The sequence below is a fragment of the Poeciliopsis prolifica genome, unplaced genomic scaffold, assembly GCF_027474105.1.
Source record: "Poeciliopsis prolifica strain line A6 unplaced genomic scaffold, Auburn_PproV2 SCAFFOLD026, whole genome shotgun sequence".
Lineage (NCBI taxonomy): Eukaryota > Metazoa > Chordata > Actinopteri > Cyprinodontiformes > Poeciliidae > Poeciliopsis > Poeciliopsis prolifica.
The window spans coordinates 1,557,721-1,576,072 of NW_026562401.1; the positions used below are offsets into that span (position 1 = coordinate 1,557,721).

Below are 18,352 nucleotides of genomic sequence, written 5' to 3' on the forward strand. Positions count from 1 at the left end.
CACAAACAGTAAAACTTTGATTTTTTTTTCATATTAAGAATGATATTCAATGAAGTCACATGATTGAGCACAAAGTGCAATAAGTCAAATACGTATTTGTTTTCATCCAAACTAGACAAAAACTTTTCTCTTTGTTTTTTTTTTTTGTTTGTTTTTTTAAATACATCCGAAAACGTTTACATATTGAAACACCATTGATTTGTTCTGTAGAAACAGCGCCTCCTACCGACCCAAAAGACAATAGCCGGAGTGAAATATGGAAAAAAAGGGGCCAATTCTTTTTACCCTATTTTTGATAGTGAGTGACCTTGTCAGCATTAAAAATAGAAAGAAGAAAATAAAATCTAATCAAATTTGAATTTCTACTCATCCGGGTTTGACCGAAAGAAGGTAAAACCGGCACATTTTTCAGTTTTTATGTTTTTATATTTTTAAATTTTTTTAAAATAAATTAATTTTTTTAAAATAAAGATGCAAAAACATATCATGTTTACCTTCTGGTTTATTATGAAACTAACAAATTACCAAAACGTACACGGAAATATGGGATGATAGAGTGAAATTGCGACACAATCAGCACCTCAGTTCCATTACTATGACTTTTAAACGTTGTGTGCCGATTTTGAATGCAACGTTTTGTTACTTTTGTTTTTTCTGGACTTTTGTGGCAGGGTTGTTTTGTTTCCTACTTTTGTGTTTACTGTTATTGTTGTTGCTTTACTCGTCATGATCTCTTATTTCCCTCTGTTTTAACACTCAGTAATCAGACTCGGCTGGTTTTAGTCGTCGTCCCACCATTTAATAGTCATTGTTGGATGAACCTGTTTTGAAGATTTTGCTCATTCCACCTGAGCAAACTCAGGGGGAAAGTTCCATCTCTTATTTTTGCCATTAAGTATTAGTGATGTGGCACCAGACAGCAGAAGTTAATGGATAGATGAAGAAACGCATGTAGAAGGGTGGAGGTTCACTTTACAGCAGGAAAATGTACTTAAACAAACAGGACTGCTTCTCATCTGTTCAGAGTAGGGAAAAAAATTTGAAAACAATAAATCACAACTTCTTAGGGCATCTTGATTACCCTGCTCATCACGTACACCCAGCAGATAATAAGCATCCTTCAAACAGACAAGTTAATCTACAGAAATATTTATAAGTAGAAAGCATGAAAACAACAAAATACTTCAAACAAACTTTATTCTGTTTTTCCATTACCCCGTCTTGGTTTCTTATTATGTAATGACCGTGTTGCATCAAGCACCGGGTTTACTAGAATAAATCTTCACCGTGTGGTCGCCGCCATCCACTGTGATGAGCGTGTTATTCAGTATTACCAACCCGGCAGGTCGAATGAGATGGACCCCGACAAGAGGAGTCAGGACTGGATGGTTCTGAAGGTTTCCTAAACTACAAATCAACCCCTGATCACTGTCAGACACAACCAGATCTCCATCACTGCTGAAAGCCACATCTGATATGTTGAACCTGAAGGATGATTGGAGGATCAGGCTGAAGCTGTCCATCTGGTAAAGAAGGTGGAAGTCTTTTGTAAACACCTTCAAATTTCTGTTGTGGTGCCTTCCTCTTGGATGCTCCAACACTGCTGTGTTTCCGTTTTTTCGGCAGTGAGCCACCGCTTTGGGACAACGAAGGTTGTCTAGGACTTTTTGACTCTCCAGGATAATGCCGTGACTAAAGTTCACTTTAATTCTGATCAGATTGCCAGCCTGGAGGTCAGAAACCAGGATGTGCCCGCAAAAGTCTGTGTCCACGCCCCAAGGAAGTTGGAAGCAATCTTTGACCGTCACTACGTGTATTCCCCTGGATGTGAAAACTTTCACAGATTTATCCCCTGCATCTGTCACTATGACATAACCAGTAGGACTCACTGCCACATCCACTGGGTAACAGATGTCCCCATTGCCTGTTCCTTTTTCGCCAAAACTGTGCAACTTCCTCCCTTGTTGGTTAAACATCACTACTCTCTTCTCTCCATCATGCACCACGACTACTCCCCCCACAGACCCCAAAACGGCGATTCCAGTGGGGTTGATGAGAGTCCCCCAGCCCCCAAACGCAGCAAGAAGATGCAGAGCTGTGTCCGAGATAAATCCTCCTTTGGGCCTCTGAGGGGGAGCGGAGGACGAGGATTTCTGGGACAAAAGGAGCTCCTGCAGGTCACTGAGAACCTGGCAATGGGAGGTGCTGTCAACACTGCACAGCTGTCGACAGAACGGGCACTCCAGCTTCCTCAGGAGAGGGTGGGACAAAGCTGTGATGCATTCCAGACAGAGTACATGACCACAGGAAAGGTTCTGTGGTCTGCGCTCCCTCTGTTGCGAGTCAAACATCTCAAAGCAGACTTTACACTCCAGTAAGTTGAGCTGGATTTCCCTCAGGGTCGCCTCTGGACTCAGGCAGCAACGATGTGGGAGATCAGGACTCTGGTCCATGATGACTGAAATACACTGATGTCCTGGTCGCCTCAGCTGACTGGTGCAGGTTGAATAAGGCTCACGAAACAAAGCTGAAAATCTGGGAATTTTAGGCGACACGATGAAGAAAGACGGAGAGAACAAAATGGACAGGAGAAGCTCTGTGTTTACATGTCCTCTGCTTGGAGGCCTCAGTCACCACGTGATGTTTTAAATCTAGTTGAGGCTCTCTGGCGCCCTCTTTTGGAAATAGCAGTTCATAAAATGAATTTTGTACATTAATTGCTATTTGCAATTGGCATTTGCACAAGTGTGTTGCTGAACAGTAGTGAGCAAAAGGTATAATAAAATTAAAGAAATCTGAGAAGGTTAAGGGAACAGAGTGGAAACAGGAAATCCATTCAATTAGAGATTTGGTTAAAATTAGTAATGACACAACAGACGTGGAAAATGGTGGTCTGATCAGAAAAGACCAAAATTAATTTATCTTACATGCAAAATGGTATTTTTTTTTTGTATAAATACATCACTACCCTTCACCCCTGTACACAGAGTTGTGGCAGCATCTTGCTGAGAAGATTAAGAAAAATTACAATGGGATGACTTGCTTCACATGTCGATGTGTTAGGATGATCCAGTCAAAGTCCTGACCAAAATACAAAAGAAAATTGATGCTTGCATATGCTATTTAGCAAAACCGCTGGAAATGGATCCAAAACAAGCTGAAGTTGAAATTATGGAAAGGTAGTTTTATTAAGTTTTGCCTCAGGGCAACTGAATACAAATGTATGCTAAACATTTCAAATTACTTGCATATTTATGCATTAATTTGATTTTGTATATCTAAAACCCAAAGACATATACTACAATGTGTAGTTGTGGGATAAAATAAGATGTGGAAAAGGTCAACGGGTAGGACATATGTTCCAAGGCCGTGTAAATCCTGGTATGGGTCAGCATTCGGAAGCTATTTCTGTATGACTTTCAAGATGTGCAGCCCGAATGAAATCTGACTCCAGACGGGCAGAACTGGAGTCAGCTCAAAGTGATAGGAGCACTTACATCCTGCAGGGCTGTCCTTCAGAGCCTGAATAAGATTATTCAAGTTCCACTAGTGTTAAGTTAAAAAATAAAAATAAAAGTAAAATCTACTTTAAAGATGACCGTAACACCTTTCTAATTCTTCATTTAAAACTTGAGGATTATTAAAGCAATACTCAAGAGATTTGAAAATAAAGAGGAAAAAGTAAAACATTTTAATATGTAGAATTTTTTTTTTCACAGTGAAACAAACAGCACAGGTCATCTTCAACAGTAATGTTTTTGGCAAAATTAAATGTATATCCAGAGACATTGTACCATTTACAAAGCCTAATGTTGCCTGGGAAAGCGTTTCACCGAGGCCAGCATTCGGATTGTCGGGGATACGAGAAACATCTGAGTGCTGAGATGATACTGAAAGAACAAAATGACAACAAAGCTCCAACGAAGCACTCCAGGTTAGAGTATTCAATAACAGAGAGCTTAGTCTAAATACAGACTGAGAAGCGTTAGGAATAAGAAATAATTCCATGCAAACAGGCACAAGGCGTGAATAAAAATGTTATGACAGTCAAAGACAATACTTGTGTTCAGGTGGAGATAATATAATATAAAGACTTCTTTTTTCCTACTGTTGTAACATTATCTTATTAAAACACTTGATTTGACAGTCATGCAAAAGAAATTAGCGGATCGAGGAAAAGAAAACCACCTGCACACTGACATGCAAGGGTCTGAATAATTGCCCTTCAAACATAGAAAGATTTAAAATGACATAGCAGCCACAGGCGGAGAGGAGAAAGTAAAGTCACTCTGGATCACAATAGTTCATAGAATACTAGAACATTACAAAATGTACAGTATTTTCAGGGGAAAAACTCCTGCAAAGTGCTTTAACTGTGTGCTTCTTTACAAAATGAACCTCAGCTGATCACGCTGACAAGCTAAAGCTGTCTGGCATGGAAATTCTGCCCACATTCAAGTATTAAACAAAAAAAAGAAAAAAAAAGAGAGAGAACAATGCAAATATTTAGGAAGTAAACAGATAATCAGTCAAGAATCCAAGTATAAAAAAAAAAAAAAAAAAAAAAACAACATACAGGCTTCAAATAAAGTGATCAAATCTTTAAAATGGCTTTTAACATTATGATGTTTTGAACCAACTTACTGGCATTCAGCCAGATGAATGCCAGCCTTCAGTGATATCATGTTGTAACTTAAAAGCTACAATGGACATGCAGCCACAGCTAGTCGCTTTTATTCTCTCACACGCTCTCAGTCACACACAAAGAAACCTGTGATTAGTGGTTTAGGAGTTTCTTGAGCACACACTGCGACGTCCATCTCTGTAGTTTGAGCCGCTACACCTTTCATCACAACACAGCAATCACCTGTTCCTCCACTTCCTCTTATCTGGTGTCTGCTCTCCCTCTCTCCAGAAAGTGACGGCGGCGGTGGTGGGATGGTGAAGTTTCAGGATCTTCTGCAGAAGGAGCTCGGATGTCTAGCGGCCTCCCCGGCTCAGCTTACTACTGGCTGTCGATGCCGTTCAGGGGTTTGTTTATCCCTCTTCGTCTGATCGTAGGGCTCTCACCGTTTGAGTCCATGTCATCTAAAATGTGAAGTTCAAACATTTAAAATAAACTTAAGCAAAAAGTGCATATTTGCAGTTCCTGCACATTTTTTTTCACAGTTTTTGTAATATTCAGAACACTTGACTAGAAAAAATCAAATAAAACTTAGCAGTTTTTAAGTAATTAAGTAAGTGGGCCTCATCTATGTTCAACAGTTTGACTTGATTTTCAAGCAGCGATTCGTTCCCCTGCTGCTCTGGCATCTGGAGTAAAGCACCATCTCAAAATATGATGCCTGGACTTTTTACATACCAGCTAAAGTAATTATACTTACATAATTTTCAAAGCATAGTGTGTGAAAACTTCTACCATTATCATGTTTGTGTAAAGAAAACAGAATTGCAGCTTTTATGCTTCGTTTGGCCTTTTAACCAAACTTAGTCATGGTTCTGTTCAAACTAAATTTTTAGATAAAACAAATAATACAAGTGGAGGATAGTCTGTAAAATACACTTTTTACCCAAACTCAATTTGGGTAAAAATTGACTCAAATAGACCTAGAAATTGGTAAAAGCAGATTTCACAACTTTTCAAGACAGTAAACAAACCCTGAATTTTTGTCCAGACACTAGGGGCAGAGCATAACAAAAAAACCCAACAACAATCTAAATGTTGTCCCTGACAGACAACAGTAGACTCCGTACCTATAAAATCCCCGGCCATGTGGTCAGGAGACTCTGCGTAATTACTGTCTTCACACTCTGAAAGGCTCTGCAAGAGGAGAGGAAAGTAAAGACACATTACACACATTCCTGTAACAGAGCACACATCATGTGCAACAGCATGCAACTGATCCTGCACAATGTTTCCAACAGACCAAGTCGACTTGACAAGACAAAACCTTAAAGTTTTGTACTAACAATAAGAGCTCAGTAACTGCCCTGAACAAACGTATGACTGATGGCAAAGTTCATGAAACAGAAGAACACAAGAGCCAATTGTTTTCAGCAAAGACAAGAATTGCTTAGTTTTCAGAACAAGATATTTTAAAAGAAAGTGGCATGGAAATGTGATTGCTCTTTCGTTACAGCAATAGGAAATAAATGAAGATACATTTTTCTTCACCGACCAGAAACTTGTCTCTATTTGACATTTTTGCGCCAGGAAATTAAACATCTAGAACCTCAGCTTCAAATACAGAAGAAGATCCGGGTTATTAGCGACTGTCACTCTTAGATTCTTGGTAAGGACGATGCTTTTTAAGTGCTCCAGATAAATCCTCATTTAATTCTTCACAGAATGAAAACACACTCAAGATCAAGACTTTGCTATTCCTACTTTTGGCCTAAAGATTAATTTCTCTATTTTTTTTTTTACTTTACATTATTCTCATTTTCAGACATGGACACAACTAGATTAGCAGCTATGGAGTTTTTTTTTTGTAAATCATGTTGAGAATGGCATGACATCATTTAAATTACATGTATTAATTTCCACATTAATCAAAATATGAAGGAACCGACTAAAAGAACCTTTCAGAGTTATGTAAAAAAAAAAAAATAGAAGCTTCTCTTCACTGCGATAGTTCACTAAAAATGATAAGTGCACATTAAAGATAATCTCTGGTGTGTTAACAAAAGCTATATGTTAAATTCAATTCAGTTCATTTACATAGCATCAATTCACAACAAATGTCATCTCAATGCACTAAAAAAATAATATGGAGCTCATGTCAAGTTATAACAAAAATGTATGTTAACAGGAAGCCAACGCTGGGTGAAACCTGAAAGTCACTGTCTCTCTGTGCCACACACCCTGCTTCTAAGTACTGTATTCAAAAACACACATTCTTGATTGCTGACACAGTAAACACACCTTTCCCCTTGGACCGTATGTTTCTGCATACCACACCATCCCATACAGACACAGGAATGTAATGAAGGCCTGAAAACAGAACCATAGCACAAGCTGTCAAACAATTCAGTAATTAGGCATTCATCCATCACAACAAGTTATTTGATTGGTGGTTAAAGTACATATTTTTAAGCAACGTTGTGTGACTTAATGCTGATCTTACCAAACACAGCAGCCAGAGGACCACATAGAGGATTTGTGTTTTTGAGAACAAGTCCTGCCCGAATTTAATACACGCCAAGGCCTCGAGAAAGGCTATCGCCCTGCAAACAACAAGAGGGGAAAACCATCATGGACTGAAACCTTTGGCCAGCCTGGAGGATATTTTTAGTTTGAACGAGGAGACACAAGGCCTCGGTCAAACATGTTCGGTGGATATAGAAAATTTACAGAACCCCAGTTAAAATGCCATATTTCAGAGGAAAAGAATTGAACCATAATTAAAAAAAAGTGTTAGATCTATTTCAAAATTTTATTTGACATATATCCTTCAATTAAAATAAAAGAACAATTTTACCAGAAAATTGTTATTCTCTTTTTTTTTTCAAAATCTAACAACGGAATCTGTGGGTCACCTAAAGAAGGTTTAGGACAGAAATCCCCATAATCTGATACATTTGCAGGAATAATAATAATAAAAAACATTAAAAGGTGGATATTTACTGCTGATTTTATGAGTTTTCTCCACCTCTCTCTGTCTACCACTAGAGTCTCATTTTTATTCAACTAACATCACATATTTCCCATTAATACTCACCCAAAGACCCAGCACTGCGTCCCCACTCTCTTACACTGTGTATCTGTGAGGTATGCATAATACTGCCTGAAAAAACAAACACAATGCCGGCATCTATTTATTTCACTAATACTTCTCAGCCTTTTTCTTGCCCCCAGAGAAAAAGACAAGTTGTAACAGCGTACCTTACTGTCGGAGCTGTGATGATACCAACAAACAGGATTCGGCACCAGCTGAGAGCGTGGCTCGCAGGAAAGATGAAAATGTGTTTGAGGAAGAATGTGTTCAATTCTGTCAGCTGTTAGGAAAACAAATAAAGCTGATTTCAGTATGAAAACCTAAAAATTGATGGAGAAATTTTAGGCATTTTAAGTATTTCTCTGACTAGGCCTAAACCAGTTAGCAATTTCTCAGTATAAACAAGTTTTTGACAATTTGTGGTTTCAAAATCACAAAGATTTCCCTTCTATACTGTCCCTACATTTGGAACTCTTTTACCCAAAAGTCCAGTGAAAATGTCTGAGACAAGTTGTCACCAGGTGCATAATGTAATAATGTCCCTCCCCCACGTGTTGCTGCACACCTCTGAACAGTGGCGTGAAACAGAGTAAACAAATTATTGAATGAAAAATGGTTTTACTAAATCAATTGGTTTTATACAAACCTGTATAAAACCAAACTACTCTGAAATGGTTTATAGGACAGTATTGGGGCGACAATAAAAAGTGCACCAATGACTTAGTTAAAACATATTTTTTCTTAACATGTTTATTTCACTATTGAATAAATATCCCTAAATATAACATTCCTACGAGTGGCGATAATATTTGTGGAGTGTTATTTTCTGAGCTGTAAAAGAATGAATAAAATGCTCCCCGTCTTATTTTAATAATGCCGTTCAGGAAATATTTGGAAAAGAAGAAAATGAATTTCGAGCAGCTATAGATTAGGCAATATTTTTAAATTTCCACCTACCAGAAATATGATCTTGAAACATGCTGACACGAGTACAGAACAAGCATGGGTGTGGAAAATGACATTCAATAGGGGCCTTGTTCAAAATGTGGGAAATGTTTGTAAAGAAACTGAGATCTTAAACGGTTTCCAAAATAAGGAGCGTCGCCTCAGGCTCCGACACTCTGAGGCAGGTTGCATTTTATCCTCTGCGTTTTTGCAGCGGTTTTCTGTTGGCTTTGTTGTTGCCAACAGAAAACAAACCTGTTGGCAACAACAACGCATACTGCTAATCCAGAAGAGAAAGTGAGAGAAGCCAGTCCACACTCTGCATGGCTGAATCAGAGTGCATCTCTTAATGGAGTTTGCAAAAAGAGCAGTCATCAGCATGTAGTGCTTCAGCTGGGTGTGTTACTTAAAGATAGGCAGTTTTTTGCCAACAAAATAAAATAGTTAACATCCCATTTAAGAGCAAGAGGCAAGAATATTTACTCATGTTCTCCATCCATTGTTTTCTCATTAATGCAAACAGTCTCAGCCTTAAAGGATTAGTGGTTATTGTGTCGATGACAAGACACCTGTGTACTTAACGGATCCATGAGGATTAAGATTTCACCAACAGACAAAGAAATCAGCTCAGCAGGGACTTAGCGCGCTGGATGATATCCGAACCGTCAGCGCTGCAGTCACTGTCGAGACGCCAGAGCAGGATTTGCCCGGTGACCCACCTGCCAGATGATCATGAACAGGTAGACGCCCATGACCCGCTGCAGGGAGGACTTTGGATCAAGCCAGCGCACGTAGGTCCAGCTCGCAGGCGTGAACTGCAGCACGGCTCGCTTGATCTTCCCTGTGGTGGTGTGGATGTCCCTGATTAAGTGGGATAGAAGTGGGATTACACAGATTTACTGACAGATTTATGAAAAATATTATTCTAATGCCTTCAGCGAGAGCAAACAGAACAAACGTCACAACACAAGCATTCGACTTCGCTTTTTGATTAATTTCCGGGATTATCTTTTAAAATAATTTCAGAATCCCATCTGTAATCCCTTTATACAGGGGATTAAATCGTACACAAATGTTCTAAAGTTGCAAAATAAACTAAATATACAACATTAACAATAAAGATTATCAAAAGAGAAACATTTTTGAGTTTGCTTTATTATTTTTTGACGCCTTGTACGTTTGGATTTAAATCGAGTTAACTTGTTCACAAACTCAAAAATCAATTTTTTTTCATCAGTAAACGCAGCATATCATGCTTCCAGGGGAGAGCATCAACAATCTCTAGCATGGAAGTTATTATTGGGTGGAAAAAAGTAAGCTAGTTAGTTATTTTTGAAGTCAGAGGAACCACAATTGTGTAAGAACATCCCAAAACCAGTCTGCAGTTCTGTCAGCCTGAAAGAGAGAGCAGGACTTTCAGTTGATAACAGAAAGCCTGAACGACGTAAAATTCAGTTGATCCATTTTATCTTTTTCACGTTTCAACCAGTGTTTTGTTATGAATCATTTGGAAATCTTAGTTTCATTTCAGTAATGCTTCCCTATATAGGAGCTAATATACTACGCTTAAGACAAATTAAAATGTTAACTTATTATTTATTTTGCATTTTCATTTAAATATTACAAAAAATCTGTCTTAATCATTTTCTCTGAAAAAAACAGTGACTTTGCCTTCGCTTCTGGCATAACTAATGACTCTGTTAAGTTCTGTTATAGTTTTACAGAGAAATTAGAACGAACAAGAATCAGTACCAGGAGGTCACAGCTAAAAGACAAAACGCTGATGTGAAACGGCTGCTGATAAATTCTGGGGTGTAGATTCATACTTAATACTGGCCCAGTGGTACGTCCTCATCTCCAAGAAGCGGCAGACAGTCATCCCGAGCCAGATTCCTCCTCCGTTACACAGGAGGATGTCCAGGATCACCTGGTCCCACCAGCACTCCGCAAAGTTGGGCAACAAATGCATGAAGAAAAGCTGTTGAATTCAGGAAAAAAGACAATTATAATTGGAGACCAGACCACGAGTGTAAAATCTGAATTTAATATTTAATGTCAAACTAATCTGGCTCTTGCTCCGTTACATAAATACATTACATCACAAGCTTTGGTGATTTAGACAGGCAGGCAGCCAGGAGGCTCACAGCTGCAGAGTTTTTATTGTCTGGAGTGTTTGTTTACCTCCGTGAGCTCCCAGGTGATGCTGATGGTCCAGCAGAGGCCGTAGCTTCGGATGAGGAGGGCCTTCATGCCCCAGCCCCAGAAATGGCTGAATGCAAAGATGTCAAAATGGCTCAGGATTCTCTCCCAGGTGATGACGTGGCAGTTCACCGCATACTCCTGCAGGTGATGGCACAGACAGCCGCGTTAAGACTATCCCCGTCGATGGCGGGAGCAGAAGATAAATGGTCGAGAACCTAATTTTTCACTATTTACTATCACACACCATAATGTCTGCCTCTCTCTTGGCATAGCGCAAGTTGGGATCCAACCAGTACATGAGCTGCTTCACTTGCTGCCAGTTGAGAAAGATGATGAAAACCAGGAACAGAAAGTAGAGCACACTCAGACCTTAAAAACAGAAGAACATGACCTTCAGCAAGGAAAGAATCTATGACAAAATTTTTTATTTTTGCTCTGAAATACTTTCGCTAGACACTCACCAAACACTATTCGCCATATTGCTGGATGCGGCCTGGTGAAGGGGCCTGAAAGCAGATTTATTAAGACAATATGTCAAATGATGGGAACCAATCTCTGATTGAGCCAAGATTTACTGCTTCACTGATGAGATCTGAGCTCGTAGTGGAGGTACTTGACGGGTTTCAGCCAGCCTAAGCCTTGTACTAACAATAGACAGCAAGAGTGACACCACTGACAGACGCTATTCACGCCTCTGTTAAAATGTTCTGCTCTTTCCTCCTACATACAGACAAATTTTGTACTTCCTTTACTGTAAAAAAGCAGTTTTAAAACTCGATTAAGGAGATTTTAATAACTAAATATTACAATCACCATTATAATGTTTAGTAGATCTTCTGTTTTCAACCACACATTGCTTTGAGATGTCAGGGACTACACAAGGTCAGTGAAGGCCTGCTTTGGTATCTAAGACAAAGATGTAAGATGAAAACCTTTTGACTCTGCTTTTGTTATTGATCTATCCATGCAGATTTAGATTTAATCTATATTTTCCGTCAGATTAATACTGACCACTTTTTGAAGGAAAATGCGCCACACTTTTAAAGTAAGGTACAGAATCCTGTTTTTGTATAAAGTTACGCTCCAATAAAAGTAATGCTAGCCACATTAATCCCTCACTAAGATACTAAAGACAGTTAAAGATGTCAATAATTGTATCTGTTTTGAAATTCAATTGAAATCTTGTCAAACTCTTTCACACACACACACAGGCGTGATTACACAAGGTAACCACGCCTCTGGTAGTCATAAATAATTAACGATCGAAGAGAAGCCATTTAAAAATTCTCTGTAGGTACAATAAATTAGTCAATGATTTAACGGTCTGACACATGAAGGCAAACTAGAGTTTATTTACTCTCAAATATTATGTTGTACTCCATTGTTATTCATTTTCAAAGGATTTTGCAGAAAAATCTTGTGGCAGGTTAAACCTCTGTTCAGTGAACTAAAAGATTTTCCTGCACTTGTAGAAAAGAAAATAGCATTTTATTTAACTGTAATCAATTTATTGCGAACCCGGCTAAATTTTCAACATGATCAGAAAACACACAAGGGATATTTTAGTAATTTAAAGCCGGTAAAAAAAATCAGGGTTGCTTTAAATCAGATTGGTGTATTTCTCAGACAAGGACTTCAATCATTATGCCTGCAGGTTTCTTGCTTGCAGATGCATGAACTTGCATGACAAACTTCTCTCTCTCTGGCTGATTGACGTCTTCAGCCATCCTTACTCACATTACTGCACAAAATGATATCCACAATTCCTGCGACCTATGTTGTGCCCTCACCATTGGGAAATGCCAAAACACTGATGACCAGGAAGAAGGAGATGACCAGGATGAGCCCCACCCAGACATTACTGTCGGGATTTCCATCATCTCTGCAGACAGGATGAAAAAAAAACAATCACTAATTAATAACACTGAAGTATGACACGCAGCCCGGCCCATTGCGTAACCACAGTTTATATTGCCTTTACTGTGAATATGTACCTCAGGCTCCAAGATAACAAAACATGAACTAATACGCCACATTGAGCTAAAAATGAAATGTTTATCACTTGTTCCTACAATGTTGCGGCGAAAGAAAAACAACACAACCTACACAACGCCTACTTTGTAGCCCATGTTTGATTACTTTAAAGATTAAAAATGATGCTAACGACGAGGAAAAAGCCCAGAGAGCCACCAAAAGCTCGCTAGCCGAGCTTCCTGTATTCCAGCATCACTGACGCTAAGCTAGGCTAGGCTAGGCTAGAGTTAGCGGCGGACTCCTCTCACCTTGTGAACGCGAAATACATCAAGCTGAGCACCGTGCATGTCAGCAGCGTTATGGTGTGCGGTTTATAGAAAAACTCGATGGTGATATCCTCGACCTGCTGCTCGTTAATCATTCGGAAATGCATCCTGTAGTTGACATCATCCTTGCTCAACGTATGGGATCCGCTGTACACGGACGCCATTGGCTGGGCGGAAGCGGCCAGCGGAGCAGGAGCAGCGACGGCGGCTCCTCACTGCAGCTGGGGCGACATGACAGCGTGATCCGCGGCCACCGGGTCAGAGGAGGAGGCAACGAGAGAAAAAATGATTATATAAAGTTACATAACTAACTGGCAAGCAGAAAGCGGTGAGCTCAGAGAGGAGACACGGTTCCAGGGGAAAACGTTCAGTTTAGGTGATGATGGGTTTGCGGAACAGTTTCGTTTCTACCTCGTCGTTATGTGCGAACGAGCCGCTGGGACCGCGGATGGGAATTAGAGTTCCTGGCAGGGATCTGGTTCTTCTGACTCGTATCACCGATAAGAATCGGTTCTTTCCGTATCCAGATGACTCTTTACTTCAAATTGTCGCATGAACTGTTTAAATGATCAAAAATGTAATTGAATCCCTTAATTAGTTCAATTAGTTAAACTCATGAAGAATGTTTGTATACTCTTTTTTTCTGATTATTTCATCAGCCCAATGAAAAAGAGGTTTTAAATGGAGAATATTTATGAAAATACTAGCCTTCAGATGATTGTGAGGCAAAGCATTGAAGAGTTTGATTCTTTGTGGCAGTCAGATAGATTATGAGCAGTTGTGATTTTTTTAAAATCATTTTTTAAAGTGAAATTTGCCAGTCACTGAGTCCTTCAGATATTTTGTGCTTTGTCAAGTTTCCCACTCTTGAACCAGGCATGTCAGAAGAATGTTACATGGGATGAGGAGAAAAAGGACTGGACTGTTGCTCAGTGATACAATCTGTTCTTTTTCAGAACAAACCCCAAAAATACCAAGTACCCAAAAATGCAGAGAGATATCCATGTCCTTTGCTAAAACATTCTGACCCTAATTGTTCGAGTGAGTCAGCGCGGTAAGGTTGTTCAGTCAGAACTGGCACATCATGTGAGTTTTCAGCTGAAGGACTTTAACATGACAAATAGCTTTAAAAAATCTACTTGAGTCATCACTTCAGTTTCTACAGGTGTAACATTAAACACAATTTCATAAATTGTTTCATTTCATAAAACATTTTATGAAATGAAGAGGAGAATTCATGTCTAAAACCGAACAAACAAAATTATCTAGTTTTTTTGTTGTTGTTGCTCACACAAAACTTCTCACCAATGAAGAGTTTTAGACAACTGAGCTTTGAAAGTTTTAATAAAACCTTTTTTCTGGAATACAAACAGCGACTTCCAAGGAATGTCGAAAAAAACAGCATGATTTGCTTTGTGTTTGTCTCCCTCTTGTGGCCACTCATAACTGAACCTCTGGCTTCCGATGAGTTCCCCGTGATGTGAATCGTTCAGAAAAATCGTTCATTTCCTGGAGAATCGTCACCCAAAGCTAGCAACAGTTTACTTACGGGTTTGTTTGTTTGTTTGTTTGTTTGTTTGTTTGTTTTTTTACATTTAATCTTGCAAAAGGCATAAGCCTTTTGGATTAAGGATTAAACCTTTCAAAACACAAAATGTCCCATATCCAAAGCTTCTCTATACATATTGTGCACTTTGTTTTTGGAAAGGTCGAGCAAAACTTCAGGCAACTGTAACATTGTTTCTGCTGTGGCATGTGAATAAAAGCTTTTATAACGCATTGCTATAATTAGTGGCCTATATTTATTTAACAAAAAGGAAGAATGCAGAAATCTCCACATTATTATGTAATGCAAATTGGAATGATTGTGTGCTTTCAATCAAACTGTCCTATTATTTTACTTTGAAGCAAAAAAAGAAAAGACAAAAACGAACAAAATTGGCAAAAATCTTGTTACAGTTTAAGCACTACAGAGGAACTGTTTATTCCTGGTTCTGCTCTGTGTTCATCATGGAATCCTCCTGCTTCAACGTTATGATGGGCTGCAGAAAAACACAAAGCAAATTAATGACTAAGCATGTTTTGTCTCATGTTGAGTAGAAATGTATAAGAAAATACCAAGGTGTTGAAATGTTCTCTGCACACAGCTTTACTCTGCCAGTAGATCAAGAAGAGTGCCATCATGCATTCAAAGACTAACAGAGTTATGATCAGACCGATAATTCCATTAAGGAACTCCTACCACAAAAGAGAAAATAGAAACAAATACTTAGAGTCCTGCAAAGCAACATTTGACTGAATAAAACATACTTACTTTGTAAGTCCAATCAGTCTCAAAAAAGTCCAAAATGCATAAGAACACATAGAAACCAAAAGCCACCAGTGACCAGAAAAAGCTGATGATGTTCAGGGAGAATGACAGTTTAATCTGGAAAGTGGAATAAAGCTGAGTTAACATGCAAATAACTTCAACACAAGATACAGCATAAGCTGTAAAGCTTTGGGTTATTAGAACAAACCAGTTCACAATATATTTAGAGAAATAAATGTAGTATTCTGAATCAGACATGCCAATAAAATAAACTTTTGCCTCTTTTTTAGAGGAACATCTTCAATCTTTTATGCTTTCCTTAAAATCCCAGAATGTGTGACTTACCACATGCATGTCTGGACATATCCCTGCAGCAAAGGAAGCCAACCCAGAGAAAAAGAACTAACAAAACATCTTATTAACTGGGTGAAATTAAAACCACATCAGATAAACAGAATGATTTAATTTGTGACCACTGGAAATGTCTTTACCACAATACTTGTAGCACTGAAGATGATGATGCGTATGTCCATGGAAATAAATCCAAGAGTGAAAATAAGCACACCAGCAAATGCTTGGGCTGCCTAATGTAAAGACAAAGAAAAAGATATTAAAGAGAATACAGCAAAAAAGGCTGATGTTTCTTTAGAGAAAAGCACATGCCTATGATTTCATTTACAGCATACGTCAGTGAAACTCACCCCCAGAGGTTTTGGCTTTCCTCGAACAACAAACACCTTGAAGTTGTCCCTGAACACACAGTGGAAGTTCTCCGGCATCAGCTGACCCTCCTGAATGTTCTTCAGGCTTCCGATTGGGATGGTGATGATCATTGACTCATCGCAAATAAACGTCTTCCTCATTATTCTGTAAAGTCATAAAAAGTTAATGCAGCTCATGTTGCTGATAGTGATCAGTTATTACACTTAAAAAAACAACCAAACTGAAGGTACTGTGATGGTGCAGGGGCAAAGCACAACCCACACGTGGAGGCCTTAGTCTTCAAAGTGAACATCACAGATTTGAGTCCTGGCTGGGTGACATGTCTCCCCCCCCCTCTCATTACCCAGTTTCCTGTATAATCACTCTTAAATAAAGGACACTAGAGTTAATAAAACCCTAAAAAATATATTTTGGAAAAAAAAAAAATGGACGGTGGCTTAACTTGAAAATTCAATTAAAGTCAACAAGATTGTTTTGGGTTTAACTCAGAAATTAAAGAGATAAGTTGTCTAAACATTGTTTGTCTCCCTCTTGTAGTCACTTATTAATGAGATAGCTCATTAATCTTGAAATGTGACTTTTAACTTAATACTGGAATTTAAACCAAGTGTTTATTTTACAATATGCTCAAAATGGAGCGCACATTCCTGTTATTTATACTCTCATTACAAGTTAAAAGAACTACTTATTTTCCATTAGAATAATTTAAATTCTTGTTTCAACTTCCATGAACAAAAATTCTGATCTGATAATCTTATGCAACATCACAATGAATTCTGCGCAAATACATTTAGATTGACATGACTTTATCCTCAAGCTTTGCAAAATGATGGTTACATTAACATGAACATTTGCTTTAATAACACACAAGAGTCGGATCAATGTAACACACTTCCTTCCATCTCAGTTCACTGGAAACATTCCTGCCTGGAAACTGAAAACTCTTTGTTTATTCAACTCCTGGAAGTTTGACATTTATAAAACACGACTCACTAGTGTAAATTTACCTTTTACACACACATTTAAGTAAAATTATTTCTAAAACCTCCACGATTCATTTGACTTAAAGAGTAGAAGATAATAGACACAACCAAATGCAGATCAAATGTTTTCATTAAAGACAGCTTTACCTTTCTGTTCTTCCTTTGCTCAATTTAGACTTGCAGTTTCCTCTCACTTATCTGATGAGGAAATGACATTAAACACTACTTACCCCAACCACAACATGATTTTAAAGAGAAAAAAATGACAAAAACCCACAGAGCTGCTTTTGACCAAATTAAGTCCTTTTGCAGTGCGGTGTGTCATGTTGAGGAAGTTAACCCTCTCCAGGCAGATGTTTCAGATTTGCAACATCTAAATGATACTTAGCTAGTCTTTGCAAATAATTTGAACCTGAGAGGGTTAAAGAGGGTGAAGACCTCCTTTAACTTTCAGTTTAATGTTTTTTACGATGAAATTAAAATGGTGAGATGATAATCTTGCTGAGACAGAGAGCGAAATAAATAGAGATCAAAGGAAACACGGTATGAATGTTGTTTTAAAATATATTTTTTTATTAGAAAGAAATAGAAAGATTAAAAAATATATATTTTACAGTACAGCCAGGAGAAGTTTATGAGTTTCAATATGTTCTATTTTTATTTTTATTTAAATATTTCTATTTATTCATAAATTTATTTGCATGTTAAATTAGAAATCTACTATCGGAGCAGTAGATTTCTAATCGTATATTATCTTTTCTGGTAAAAAAGTGTTTTACTTTTGTTGTTTGTGTCACTTTTTGTTGTGCCAAAACTGAGTTAAATTAGGATAATTTTTTTAAAACAAAATTGCAAATAAATGTTACAGATTTACAAATAGAATATTGTGACACTAATTTCTTGTTGGATTGTTTTGTTTTCCTCTGGTGTAGCACAATCTTTGTTGTAAAGTAAAAAATAATAAAATAAAAAACTACTTAAATTTTATATAACCGTCATAGTTATCCTACGCATTTTTCTACTTAAAAATTTTGTAAAAATGATGAATGCATGGACAAGCTTTTCTCTGAACTTGGATTGGAAAAGCTGACTTCTGCTATCTGTTGGTGCCTCTTTGTAAATGACCAAACGACCCGTACTGGTCACTGGAATAACTTAAAACTGACAAAA

At 38.1% G+C, this 18,352-nt stretch overlaps 3 protein-coding genes across 3 annotated transcripts; all 3 read right to left on the bottom strand.

Annotated features, from left to right (window-relative positions):
* Window positions 1-552: 552 nt before the first annotated feature.
* LOC129371283 (E3 ubiquitin-protein ligase NHLRC1-like) lies at window positions 553-2,728 on the bottom strand. Its single transcript, XM_055047820.1, has one exon. The coding sequence runs from the start codon at window positions 2,451-2,453 to the stop codon at window positions 1,254-1,256; it is 1,200 nt and encodes a 399-aa protein (XP_054903795.1). The 5' UTR covers window positions 2,454-2,728; the 3' UTR covers window positions 553-1,253.
* A 940-nt stretch (window positions 2,729-3,668) lies between these two features.
* Window positions 3,669-13,585, bottom strand: ptdss1a (phosphatidylserine synthase 1a). Its single transcript, XM_055047819.1, has 13 exons — window positions 13,148-13,585; window positions 12,656-12,747; window positions 11,327-11,371; window positions 11,110-11,234; window positions 10,845-11,003; window positions 10,490-10,641; window positions 9,383-9,524; window positions 7,886-7,998; window positions 7,722-7,787; window positions 7,128-7,227; window positions 6,926-6,994; window positions 5,755-5,821; window positions 3,669-5,088 (listed from the first exon to the last, which is right to left on the bottom strand). The coding sequence occupies exons 1-13, from the start codon at window positions 13,327-13,329 to the stop codon at window positions 5,006-5,008; spliced, it is 1,395 nt and encodes a 464-aa protein (XP_054903794.1). The 5' UTR covers window positions 13,330-13,585; the 3' UTR covers window positions 3,669-5,005.
* Window positions 13,586-14,491: 906 nt separating this feature from the next.
* Window positions 14,492-17,403, bottom strand: LOC129371294 (membrane-spanning 4-domains subfamily A member 4D). Its single transcript, XM_055047836.1, has 7 exons — window positions 17,330-17,403; window positions 16,178-16,343; window positions 15,968-16,060; window positions 15,822-15,878; window positions 15,480-15,593; window positions 15,284-15,400; window positions 14,492-15,207 (listed from the first exon to the last, which is right to left on the bottom strand). Exons 2-7 carry the CDS (start codon window positions 16,337-16,339, stop codon window positions 15,148-15,150), a joined length of 603 nt encoding a protein of 200 aa, XP_054903811.1. The 5' UTR covers window positions 16,340-16,343; window positions 17,330-17,403; the 3' UTR covers window positions 14,492-15,147.
* Between the last annotated feature and the right edge of the window lie 949 nt (window positions 17,404-18,352).

Bases quoted from the DNA above. Each gene is read 5' to 3' on its own strand.
- LOC129371283 (XM_055047820.1), bottom strand. From the start codon at position 2,453: ATGGACCAGAGTCCTGATCTCCCACATCGTTGCTGCCTGAGTCCAGAG.
- ptdss1a (XM_055047819.1), bottom strand. From the start codon at position 13,329: ATGGCGTCCGTGTACAGCGGATCCCATACGTTGAGCAAGGATGATGTC. The intron at 11,004-11,109 runs GTGTGTGATAGT...CATCACCTGCAG, and splicing joins AGAGAGAGGCAGACATTATG to GAGTATGCGGTGAACTGCCA. The intron at 5,089-5,754 runs GTACGGAGTCTA...TTCACATTTTAG, and splicing joins CATGGCCGGGGATTTTATAG to ATGACATGGACTCAAACGGT.
- LOC129371294 (XM_055047836.1), bottom strand. From the start codon at position 16,339: ATGAGGAAGACGTTTATTTGCGATGAGTCAATGATCATCACCATCCCA. The intron at 16,061-16,177 runs GTGAGTTTCACT...TCTTTACATTAG, and splicing joins GAAAGCCAAAACCTCTGGGG to GCAGCCCAAGCATTTGCTGG. The intron at 15,594-15,821 runs GTAAGTCACACA...TCCACTTTCCAG, and splicing joins TATGTCCAGACATGCATGTG to ATTAAACTGTCATTCTCCCT.